The sequence below is a fragment of the Aphidius gifuensis genome, linkage group LG4, assembly GCF_014905175.1.
Source record: "Aphidius gifuensis isolate YNYX2018 linkage group LG4, ASM1490517v1, whole genome shotgun sequence".
NCBI lineage: Eukaryota > Metazoa > Arthropoda > Insecta > Hymenoptera > Braconidae > Aphidius > Aphidius gifuensis.
In genome coordinates this window covers 2,007,994-2,021,324 of record NC_057791.1, presented here as the reverse complement: position 1 = coordinate 2,021,324, position 13,331 = coordinate 2,007,994, and the positions used below count along the sequence as shown (strand labels likewise).

Below are 13,331 nucleotides of genomic sequence, written 5' to 3'. Positions count from 1 at the left end.
TGAAAATTTTTTAAAAAATAAATAACAATGTGTGTAAAAAATATATATATACCTTTTTTATATTGGCAAAAAGGTTATAGAAAAAGTCAAGTGGTTGAGAAGTGAAAATTATAAAATGCCGCGTGCTCATTCCCTTGAGGACACTCTTTCTCGACTGACAATAACTTCCACTCTATTGCCTATGACTTGGACCATTTCAATTTCTTTTTAACCCTTGGTTTTTTTTTTTTTTTCCAATTCTTCAAATACATCTATAAACTAGAAACCATTTTCTATTCTTTTAACTTTTATTTTTACAATTTTGCTATTATTTTTTATTTATTTTGATTTTCAATATGTACTTAGTCTGTTTAAATAAATTTAATTAAACAATAAAATTATCAAAATTTTCATCTATTTTATTACAAATTTATAAAACAATAACTCTAAAAAATTTGTAATATATTTAAATAATTTTTCTTCTCATTTTTATACACTCAAATAAAATTCTATAACAATAATTTCTATAATTATAATAAGGGATGAAAAATAATATTACATTAATGGCATTATAAAAAAAACTATCAAAACAATAATTACAAAATACGCTGCAAAAAAAATAAACAAATAATCAATGTAAAAAAATAAAAATAGAAGAGAAAAAAAGTGCAAAAATAAATTCAAATTAAAAAATGTATATATATATCCACATGGAGGGTTGAAAATTTGAGGGATTGTCAAGGGGTGAGTATTCAGTAGAGCAGGAAAGAGTGTTGATAAAAGAAAAAATAATCCAAAGAGGGTGAATTTTTATATAAAAAAAAAAAAAAGGGAAGATGCCGTGACACTGGTTGAGTTTTCTACTGTTTTGGGGATGAATCTGTAAAAGCTTGAGGTGTGTATCGATTTAAGTAGGGCAAATGGTCACTGTTTGAAATGTATATAAATAGCAAGCTTGTTGTGCTTTTTTTTTTTTTTTTTTTGTGAATTGGGGGATAAAATAACTATAAGGGTGGCAACGTGATCCGTAACATCTTCCAAATAAAAACAGCTGTGCTTTTTTCCATATATACTTTTTTTTTTTTTTATTTATTTTTACGTGTCTCACTCAACAGCCCTTATTTCTTTAATGTTTTTCTTTTTTTGCCCTTTTATTTTTTCATCCCTTTTGTTGATAACACGCTCAGGCGGATTATGTTCAACGTCATGTTAAAGTCGGTGATGATGGAAGAGTATAAATTTATTGGACTGAATTAATTTATACATTGTCGGGTATCAATCAAAATTATATATAACAAATCAAATGTATTGTTTTTCAATGAAATTTAATCATCACATTTGTTTTGAATCAATAAAATTTTTTTATAATTTATTTAATGATAAATTGTTGAATATTTTATTGATTGAAAAAATTAATTTTAATTTATTGTTGTTAATAAATACGGGAAAATATTTATTAAAATTACCAAGTGTTTTGGGGAAATGGAAATTATATTGTTGGCAAAAGAATTTGCAAATCATCATCCCTGGCAAATGTTTATTTTCATATGTAATTTGTTAGCCATTGTGTGAATTATAAAATGATGGAAAATTATTTATAATTTATCAGATTATTTTGTTAACTCACTGTCAATGTATTATGATTTTTTTCAATAAAATATTTCAAATAATTTATCAATTTTTTTTTCTATTTAAAAAGTGATATAATATTCGAGAAAATTTATTTCATTTGATGGATTTTGTCGAGGATTTTTTAGTCTTATGTATTATAAATTATTTTAAAAATTTAGAATAAAATTTAAAAATCACAAATCAATTATTAAACAGGTCAAACATTAAAAAAGCTAAATAAAATTTCACAATTATTTAACATTTTTTTACTTTTTACAAAAGAAAAAAAAAATTATCTATATTTACATTTGTCTATTGAAACTTTAGCAATTACATTTGTTTATTTATTGAATTTTTTTTTTTTATTTAAAAAATTCGAGGCTGTGTCACAAGGACTAAAAAAAAAAAATGTAAATATCAAAGTAAATATAAAACTGAGCGTTTCGTGTGTCAATCGATTTGAACTAAAGCAACCGAATAATTTCGAAGGACATGGCTTATTTAATGTCAATATATTTTTTTTTTTACTTTTATTATACAAAAATTTTACTTTTTTTCGTTTTATTATCTTGAATTTATTTTCAGTATATGATAATATTTTTTTAGGCTCAATGTAATGGGGTAATTTTTTTTTATTTTTTATATATTTGTCGTATTTTTCAGTAAACACATGTATAATTATTTACGTTGTGGATTTTATTTTTTTTGCTTGTTTTATTGTGATGACTTTGGTATAAGTGATTGGCCACAGTTATTTTACTAATGGAGACGAAAATATATTTATTTTTTTTTCGAGTTATAGCCACGTAAAGTTTGAAAAATAAAATCATCAATATTATTCGATATTTCGATGGTTTTTTATTCAAATAATAGTCATTAATATTCAGAACGTGTTGAATAAAAATTGATGGTTTTTTAAAAAAAAATCTATTGAATTTAAAATATATTTTTATTTATTGAGTTGTGGACAGATGAAAAATATAATTTATGATCCGTAAAGATTAACTTAACTCTCGTTAGTCTTGAAATAAAAAAATATATAAAAAGACAAATCTTTATGTCACTATTCATCACTGAAAAAAAAAAAAAAATCACACCAGTGAGAATAAAAAAAAATTTAACGAGATAAATATTTTATGAATAATTATATATTTTATTTTCTTAAAAATAAATTACTCTCTGTGTTAATTTATTTATAAATATATATTCCATTTTAAAAGTTTTATTTTACATCTAAATGTATATGAAAAGATAGGAAAAAAAAAATAAATAACTAATTAATATAAATGTTTTTCATTATTTAAAAATGAAAAAGACAGGTTCATTAATAGGTCAGTTGAAAAAATATAATGAAAAATATTATTTTGTCAGTCTTTTAGTTGTATTTTAAAATAAGAAAAGTTAAAAATATTTGTGTAGCTTGGAGACACACACTCAGGCACATATAATAAAGCAAAAAAAAAAAAAAATGTATAAAAAATTTAAAAGAAACAAAAAAATATTTATATATACCTACGAATGAGATGACAAAAAAATTAAAAAACAAAAAAGTTTTAAAGTAAAAGAGAAAAACTTTTTTTACGCGTCATAGCATTAATTATACTAATGTACTGTCGCTCGTTTTTACATTTTACAAGTAGTTTTTTAACCACAAATATTTTTTTTTATTTATTTAACAATCTTCAAGCTTTCATCTTAGCTATATATGTAAATTATTTTTTACGTTATTATATTTTATTTACATTATTTTAGCTTTTTTAAATATAAAAAAGATTTTATTTGGCATTTCATTTATTCTTTAAAAGTTATTATAAAATGTGTTTTGAATTTTATTAAATAATGAAAATTATTTAGTAATTTTCTTTAGTGAAATTTGGAAGATTGAAAATCATTTTGATGTTTTTTTTGAAATCAATTTATTTGATTATTTATTTAGAGATATTTAGTGATTTTCTTTTTCTTTTTTTTGTTTTGTGGTCTTCTTACAACACTTTGTTTTCTTCGTAAATAACAAAAAATAAAAATAAAATATATACTTTTTTTTTTTCGTCAATGAAATACACAATTTTAGCAAAAAAGTTTTCTTGTTATTTGACAAAATAGGTGACAACCCTGTAATACTTTTTCCAATGTAGAAAAAAAGTAAAAAAAAATTTTTTTTTTTTGGTTAAATAAAGAGTATGAAAAAAAAAAAATATCACTAAATCAGAGAATATAAATCAACAAATTTTATTATTGAAAAATAAAATAAACGAAAAAAAACTTTATTTGCACAGAAATTTTTATTTTATTTTAGTCAAAAGATAATAAAAATACACCCAATTAAAATTAGTAAAACACACGTTAAATAAAAGTATAAAATACACCAGAAAAAGTAGAAAAAAAAAATCTCTATCATAATATATCAAAAGATATATAGTATAAATAAATTTTTATAAAAAAAATTTTTCTTTACTGTGGTTTTGCAGTGGTAAAAAAAAAAATGAAAATTATTGTAGATAAAAATGATAATAAAGAATAAAAAATTAACCCAGTGAGTCAATATTTTATCCATGAGTATAAAAAATAAATAAATTTAAAAATATAATAAATATTAGCCATGCAAAATAAATTGAGCTGATTTTTTTATATTTTAAAAATATTTTTATAAATAGAATAGACAATACACTCATTTAATAATAATGATTCGTAGAAAAATAAAATATTAAAAATACAATTGTAAAATCAAGTGGAAAATTATAAACGTTCTGAAAATTAAGTGATCATAGCTTGAAGTATCATTCAAAGAATTTCGATCTCTTCCATTATTTCTAAAGCTTATTAAATGGAAAAAAAAATCCAGGAAAACATCTACACAAAAATGAGTAAAAAAATAAAATTAAATTAATAAATAATGAGCAATTCAAAGAATCAAATAAATCTTAAAAAATATATAAGAAAATAAAATACTCATCATTCTTCAATATTTTCACCAACACTCTCTAAATTTTTCACAAAATAAAATGCATTTTTATATACATATATACATTATAAATTTTCAACGTGCACTACATTATTCAAAGGTAAAATAAAAAAAATATAATATAAAAATTCGACGAAACAGGTCAAGCCTTTATTCTTTTCAAGTATCCTCAAGTATTATATATATAAAACAAAAATCAAAATAATAATAGTAATATAAAAAAAAAGGTAATAATAAAAAAATAAAACTTTTAAAAAATTTCAGTATAAAATATTTTCTATATATCTATAAAATATATATTATAAAAATTCATAAAATATATTTTAAAATGAAGCTAAACAATAATAAAAATTTAAATAACATAGGTGTATTTTCATTGAAATTATCACGTAAAATTTAAGCGATTCAAGCGATAATACACACAATGTGTCATAAAAATTAAATATTTTAAAAAATATTTTTTTTTATTTTAAAAACAATAAAGTTATTTAAATATTTATTATTGTATTTTTTTTTTTTCAAATAGTTATAACAAAAAGAAAAATATTGAATAAAGCAAAAAAAATATTAAACACAAAGAGAAAATAAATATAAAATACATTATAAACACACAAGCGGGTAATTATAATAAAAAAAAGTTTTTGTCTAGGTGTGTGTAGGGGGACTTTATGAAATTTCTCGAAAGCTTTGTTAATGTCTGTCCAGTTTGAAATTATATATAGATGTGTCTTTGCCTTTGCCCGAGTCAAACACAGAGAAGAGACACAAATGTAAATAAATATATGCATAGAAACAGATAGTGAAGTCAAGCAAAAGCTGCATCCGATTACAAATACATTTCATTTCCACATGAGTGATTAAATTCAAAATGTTATAAACTGATATCAATATCCACATCTCATTATTCAAATTGAATCTACTATATACTGTCAAAATAGATACTTAATTATTATATTTTCAATATTTTAAATTTTTTTTTTTTCTTTACATTTCATCTTTATCGGAAAAAAAAAACAAATTAATAGTTTACAAGTGAATATATTTAAAAATAATTTGTTAATAATTTAATACTTTATTGTTTTTTAATAAACAATTAACAATTAAAATTTTTAGTTGTTTTTTTTGATGTTAAAGACGTAAAGTTTAATATTTTTCTTTTGAAACTATTTCAATTTCTTTGTAGAAATATTGTATTTTTTATATTTTGTTATTGTATAATTTTTGTTTTATTGTTTTGTTAACAACATGTCCTTATTTTGTCAGTAGTAACAACACATTTAACAACCACAAAGACGATAATCTCTTTGACCTTTTTGTTGTCTTGTTGCTTGTCTGACTATACATGTGTTTTTCTACTGTACATAAATCATTGTCCTACTAACACAAGGGTCCAAGTTGTTTAGTATTTTTATTTTCAACAAATTCCACAATATAAGAAAAATAATTAATCGATAAGTCGAGATGTGTTTTATATAAATATTATAAAAATTAAAAAATATTTTATAAATATTTAACAAACAAATATGTTAATAATTTATTCGAAAAAAAAAAGGTTTTATAATTTTTTTATTTTTAATTCTTTTTAGATTGATAAATTATTTACGTGAAAATTTAAAAAGCTACTTTAAAAATAATCCAAGATGATAAAAAATATTAAAGATTAGTTAATAAATATTTTTTACAAATTTTATGAAATTTTAATTATTGAATGACCTCAATATAATATTTGAATTTAATGATAAAATTTTCTATTGATTTTTCAATATGTTATTTTAACTACCAGTTGAATATTATTAATGAAAATTTGTTTTATTAATTTTCAATAGTTTTTTTAATTTAAAATATTGTATTTCTTGTTTTATAAATTTTATTTTGTTTCATTTTTTAATGATGGATATTGATTTGAAAATTTGCTGTTATTTTTTTCGTGTAAATTTGTGAATTTTTTTTTTTTTTTTTGTTTTTCATTTTAAATTAACCCCAGTAATTTTCCGACATACTTCACATTGTCTTTTTTTATATATTTTTCATCTTTTATCTTTAGCTTTTTTCCACCAAGTTTTTACGACCCTAGCCAAAGTGTTACCTATACTTTTAACGAAACTTTTTTCAAGTATAAAAAAACAAAAAAAAAAAAAAAATGAAAAGTGAGCTCAAGCCTGTGACGATAATAAAAACACATATATAAGTATACACAAAACCAGGAAATGATACATTGTGTATTTTCCAATTTCACATATTGTTTGTTTCTTTATTTATTTATTTTTATATATTTTTTTTTTCTCCTGCTAATCCACAATATTAAAAACTCCAAAACTTGAATACATAAAAAAAAAATATCATTTTTTTTCCCCTTATATTTAAAATATATAAATAAATAAAAAAAAAAAAAGTATTTTAATTACGAGAAATATTATTCTTCAATTTATTTTCAATAATCTACCCAATTTTTTTTTCTGTTTGTTTTTATTTTTTTAAGAAAAAAAAACAAATTTGATAACAAAAAAAAAAAAAAAAATTTACAAGTCATTTATTGACAGTGTAAAAAAATTTTTTTGAGATAAATATGTTTGACTTTTCTTTTTGATAGAGACATATACAGATCAACATTCGTAGGGAAAATAAAAAAAATAAAAAAAATAAAAATACCTTTTGACAGTTTGTGAGTGACTCGTATTGAATTGTATATTTGTTTTTTTTTTTTTTCTTCACCCCTGTGAATTCTCACCCTTCAATATAATCTACAATTTTTAAAAATGGATATATAACAGGTATATATATTTTTCATGCGCGCGTTTAACTCATATATTATATTTTTATCCAGAAATGTGTCTGACACATTTACATTTCTATCCCTTACAAATTTACTTTCTGACCCCCTCATTCAACTCGTTCATCACACCTCATACCAACCCCCACAATCCAGCTGACTATTTGATCAACATACATGCACATTAGTTGAGCATATCAAAACCATAAATCAACCCCTAAAATTCACTTCATATTCAGACATGAAAATTTTACTTTTTTTTTATTTTTTCGATTACACACAATGTCTACTCATCATATTAAATCAGATTGAAAATCGAGAAAATTTTTTATAAATATATCCATGTATAAATAAAATAATATTAATTTTATATTTGCAAAATTTTTAATATTAATTAATTAATAAATTTATTCCACAAAAAAAAACAAAATTTAAGGTAGATTTAAAAAATAAAGAATTTTCCATGCCCCCTTTCAAATGATTTTTTTTTTTGTTCTACTTTCTTGATATTTTTTATATATTTTGACCTGGGTTGAATGACTACCCCAACACACATTTTTATAATATACATATATTTATATATCCAATTTACTATGTCTATAAAAATTTTTTTTTTTTTTTAACATAAAACAGGTGTGCCTCAAGGTCGACAACGAGACAGTTAATATTGAAATATCAATCTGTTGTATATTTTTATAATAATCATCAAAATATATGTAGTTTTTTATTTAATACATAAAATCAATTTTATATTATTTATAAAAAATTTATTATTATTATTATTCTCATTAAAATGAAAAAAATATAAAAAATATCTTTGCCATTTTACCTGACAGCTCAATCGACTTGCCGACTTTATAAATTTATTTTACTATTTTTTTTATTCATATACAAACTTTATTTAAAAAATTACTTTTTATTTGAATATAATAATATGAAATACGAGATGTATTTTTTTTTTTTTCAAGTTAACTTAGATATATATATTTGACTTTTTTTAGCATTTATCGAAAAACGAATCTCAGGATAACACGCCGGAATGATTTCATTTCATTTTGTCGTTTTTTTTTTTTTTATTTTTATTTTACCTTAACTCTTTTCTTTATTTTCTGGTTTTTATATCTATATTTTTATCTATATATTTATTATTTTGTTGGTGATGGGAGTTGCGAATAAAAGGGATTGGTAAGGTCGTTGGTGATGATGATATTTGTGGCTGGGACTAGATTTCAACTACTGTGTGTACTTGCGATATAAGGGTAGTAATAGAGAAAGAGAGGAAAAGGGAGGTTAAAGTTTTCTGGGCAAGTCAAAATTTTACTGTCTATATATGTGGATTTAAAGTGAGAGAGAGTATCAACGAGTATCTCTACACTCAAAACCAACTCACAACTATTTAATACATATATAGTGTTCAATTGGAGTAAGTCAAGTTGCGCATGCGATATGTAATATATATATTCATTCTAGACTATAGTGCTACAGTGCCAATGTATTCCCGGATCTTGTCCAGTGCGCTCAGCATCGCGAACGCGACAACAACATATTCATAATATCAATCATCTTTCCTCAACATTATTATCCTTAATTATTATTTTTAAAATTTTATCAATTATTTATTTTTTTTTTTTATTATAAATAATGTAATTTATTTTTTGTTTTTATTCTTTTTTAAATAAAAAATTTATTTGGCTTATTTGTTTTTAAATTTTTTTATTATTTTTGATGGGTTGATGGGGGTTTTTTTTAATAATTAAATTTTGAAAATTTTTCGTATGATTTTTCGAAATAATATTATTTATTTTTTTCTTGTTTTTTTTTTTTGATGTGCAACACTGTTTTTGTGATGATATAGTTTGTATTTAAAAATGATAAAATGTGGAGAATTTAAATGTTCAATTAGGTAGGTTTTTTAAATATTTAAAAAATTATTTAAATTTTTAATGAAATATTATTTCAAGTTGTTTATTTATTTTTAAATATTTATATAATTTTTAAGAAATTAATTTAAATATTTTTAACAAATTAACAAATTTCATTCATGTTTTGCTTTCATTCACAGAGTAAATAAAATTTTTTTAGTAGTAAAAAGATAAATGAAAAATAAATTATTAAAAATATAAAAAAATTTTAATTAAAATATTACAGTTAGATAAATAATGAATAATAATAAACTAAATGAATGAAAAAAAAAAAATAGAAATAATTATCTTTAAATATCGTCGTGAAAATATGTTGTTATAAAAAAAAAATTTTATACAATAAAAAAAAAATTAAATTGAGCATGTGCAACAAGAAAATCCGAGCATTCATATTCAGCATACCGATGACTCAATGGATTTATCAAAGTGTTTTTTCTTACTAGTACAAATGACAGTTAATGTCCTCCAGGTAAATCCTCCACATTGAAAATAAAAAAAACTGCAGCCAAGAAAAATCCCGGAAAGCAAAAAAATAAAAATTAAAAAAAAATAAAAATATAAATAAAAGCCCAAAAACGTGCAGCATCATTTGACCTTTTTTTGAAACGCGTGGGGTTGATAAAATAGAAGGGGAAAATTCAAGAGGAAAATAAAAAAAGAAAAAAAAATACATCAAGAAGGTTGAAGAGCCCCGCCAATTAATAAAGTTACAATACCAAGTTAAAAAAATAATTTAGTCAAACTAAAACTTCCCTTTAAATAAATATAAAAAAAAAAAAAAAACGTGATTAGAATTGAATCACGTATTTTATATATTTATTTCATTGAATCTTTTTATTTCTTTGAATATTTTTATTTCAATTTAATTTGTTATTTATATCAATTTGATTAAATAAAATTTACTTTTTTTAAAAATATTTAATTTACACAAATTCATTTTATATTTATTTCGTAAATTTTATAATTGATTTATATTATTATTTTTTTTTTATTAAATTAAATGATTGAGAATTGAAATAGCAATTAATCGATGATGATAAAGTTTATTGTACACGTGCAAGTTAAAACGAAGGACAAGAAAGACAATTGGCTCGTTAGGTGGACGACTAAACTCTCTCGTAACAAATTCAACTATAGCACTAACTTTTATGTAATATATATACATGTAATAATGTATATATGATAATTATTATTTTGTAGACAAACTTGAGTGTAACAAAACTCGTATATAATTATGTTAAAGCAAAGCTCCGAGAAACATGAGAAGAGAATAAAAATTTATATATATACAAATTTATTTATTAAACTTGTTAGTTAATAATTTTATTAAATATTATTTAATAATTATTATTATTTATTTTATTATTATTTAGTTTGAGATATTGTTAAGTTTAAATGACTTTATGTCTGACCATATCGTTGAGATTTTCACTAGAATAAAAGAGCCAAAAAGCAGAAAAAAAAAAACATTTTATTTTGTGGCTATATAATCGGCAACCTGTAGGATTAACTTTATATATATTATTATTTTTTTTTTTTTTTCATTTATTATTTTTATATATAACACACTATATTTTACATATTAAAATTTATTATTATTAATTTTTATCTTGACTTGTTTTTTTTTTATATTTAAAATATAATTTTTTTCTATAATTTATTATTCATGATTTTTATAAATAGTTTTAAAACTCATTTTTGTTATAAACTTTTAATAATATTATACTGAATAATTCATTAATATTATTATAAAAATATTTTTATCATTTAAAAGAAAAAAATATATATTTTTATTGTATTTTTTAAATATCTTCTCAACGATAATGATTTAAACTTGAGGATGACAATTTTCTATCGTTAAAATATATAACAATAAATAATGATAATAATAATTTTTAACAATTTAAAAATATATATATATTATTTTTATTTTTTTTTCATTATAAAATAAAAAATATAATATACCCGTTGGCAAATCAACGTATTTTTTAAACCAGAAAACAGGATTTGCAAAGATGATTCGACGAACCATTCATTTTTCTTATTTATCGAAAAATAGAATATTTCATCTTGTTCCTTGGGGGATATAAGAAAAACGATGGATCTTTTTCATACAAAAAAAAAAAAAAGTATAAAAAAAATAAAATAAAACAACTTGTATACCACTCGACGTGTTTCATTGAAAGGGTCTTTAAGAAAGTCTTCAAAAAAATACAAAAAAAATAGGTATATATTCAAAAAAAAAAAAAAGGAAAATAGAGTAAATGAATATGAAAAAAATAAAAAAAAAAATATATATTCATACGGGCCAGTTTGAAGCACCAAACTACGCTTCAACACCCTCGGGCTTCTTTTTGACATTTTTTTTTATATTTTTTTATTGCGTCTCTTTCATTGATCACCCTCGTTCTATTTTCAGTATGCAAATATATTTTTTTTTTTTTTTTTATCTACACATAAATAAAGTTTTTTTGATGAATTTCCAGCTTTCGATTGACTAATGTGAATTTTTATCTTTGATTTATATATTTTTATGTATTTTTTATTTTACAGAAAACATGGAATTTGTTTACTTCCTCGTCATAGAGTCAAGGAAATATGAATAAATAATAAATATATTAATCGAAAAAATATGGAAAATTCTGTCAGCAAATATACGAAAATATATAATATTTAATATTGTGAAAAATAAATATTACTAATGTTGATAATCAAAGAGAGGAATAATTTTTTTTTTCGAAAATATAAATAATATTATCATCATCATAAAAAGATTTATAAAAATTACAAAAGAATTTATGATTTGAAAGGAAAAAAAAAAAAATAAAGAAGAAATTATTATTTTATATATAAAAAAGGATAATGTGTCACAAAGTGAAGGATAAAAAAGTTAATAGAAGCCTCGGTATGTTGGTCAGGCACTATCGCCGGTACCGAAAGTACCGAAAGATCTTTTGATTAAACGATCTCACCACAAACGATAAAAAAAAAAAAAATTAATAAATTACAATAAAAAAAATATAAGTGAGACTTAAATATAAATTATTTTTTAAATTTTCAGTGATAAAAATTTTTAATTTTAAAATTAAACTCCAGTGTAATTATCAAATAGCCAATTATAATTTTTAAAAAACAAAATTTGACAATAATTTAACTCTAAGGCTGATAAATATTTACCTCGTTTTTACATAAAAATTTTTTTGAAAAATTAACAAAAGAAGAAGAAAAAAACGTGAATACAGTGAAAAAAAAAAATAAATAAATAGTGATTTCAAATTAATTTAGTGAGTGAAATAAGAAAAAAAAAAATTAATTGATTTTCAAGAAAAAATGAGACACTTGAAGGACTAAAATAAGAAATATAAAAAAAGTAAAAAAAAAATGCTAGTTGAAAGATAAAAAAAAAAAAAACCAAAAGATAAAAAAAAAAAAAAAAAAAATAATGTTTGATTGATAAGAGAGAGAGTGAGGGAAAAGTGTTGTTAAAGTGATAAGATGAAAATAAGATGGATGAGAGTAGGTTATTTGAGCAACCACAGCTCATCATCATTAAATGTATTAACAAAAAAATGGACAAAAAATATAATAGTTTCAATAATAATAATAGTAAAACCGTAAAAAAAACGGTTTTTAAAAATTTTTAATAATGCGGGAATTAAATGCAAGTACGTGTAATGGTCTGTATGAAAAAGTTGAATGGTCGGGTACAAGTATTATTGGTACTCTTGTTATTTTAGCATTAGTTGATGTTATGGTTATACTTGGTAATTTACTTGTAATACTTGCTGTATATCATACAACAAAACTACGAAATGTCACGAATATGTTCATTGTTAGTTTGGCTGTTGCTGATCTTCTTGTTGGAGTTGCTGTATTACCATTTAGTGCAACATTAGAAGTATTTGAGGTCAGTAATTATACATAAATTATCATTAATAATTTTACAATTATTTTTCATTTAAATTAATTAATTATCAATTTTTTAATTTAAATAATTTTACAGTTATTATTCAATTTATTGTAATTTTTTTTTACAAAAAAAAAATATATATTGTTGACTTGTATCCTCAACTAATTATATTTATTA

The 13,331-nt window shown here is 21.0% G+C and overlaps 1 protein-coding gene across 3 annotated transcripts in view; it reads left to right on the top strand.

Annotated features, from left to right (window-relative positions):
• Positions 1–13,331, top strand: part of LOC122854407 (octopamine receptor Oamb-like) — a 31,737-nt gene that overhangs the window by 12,553 nt on the left and 5,853 nt on the right. For 2 of the 3 annotated variants that reach the window (XM_044155034.1, XM_044155035.1), the window contains exon 2: positions 11,798–13,151. In XM_044155034.1, coding sequence (XP_044010969.1) covers positions 12,891–13,151 — 261 coding nt within the window. In that variant the 5' untranslated portion in view covers positions 11,798–12,890. Of the gene's footprint in view, positions 1–9,118; positions 9,226–11,797; positions 13,152–13,331 lie in introns of those variants that run through there. The other variant, XM_044155033.1, reaches the window with a different exon arrangement.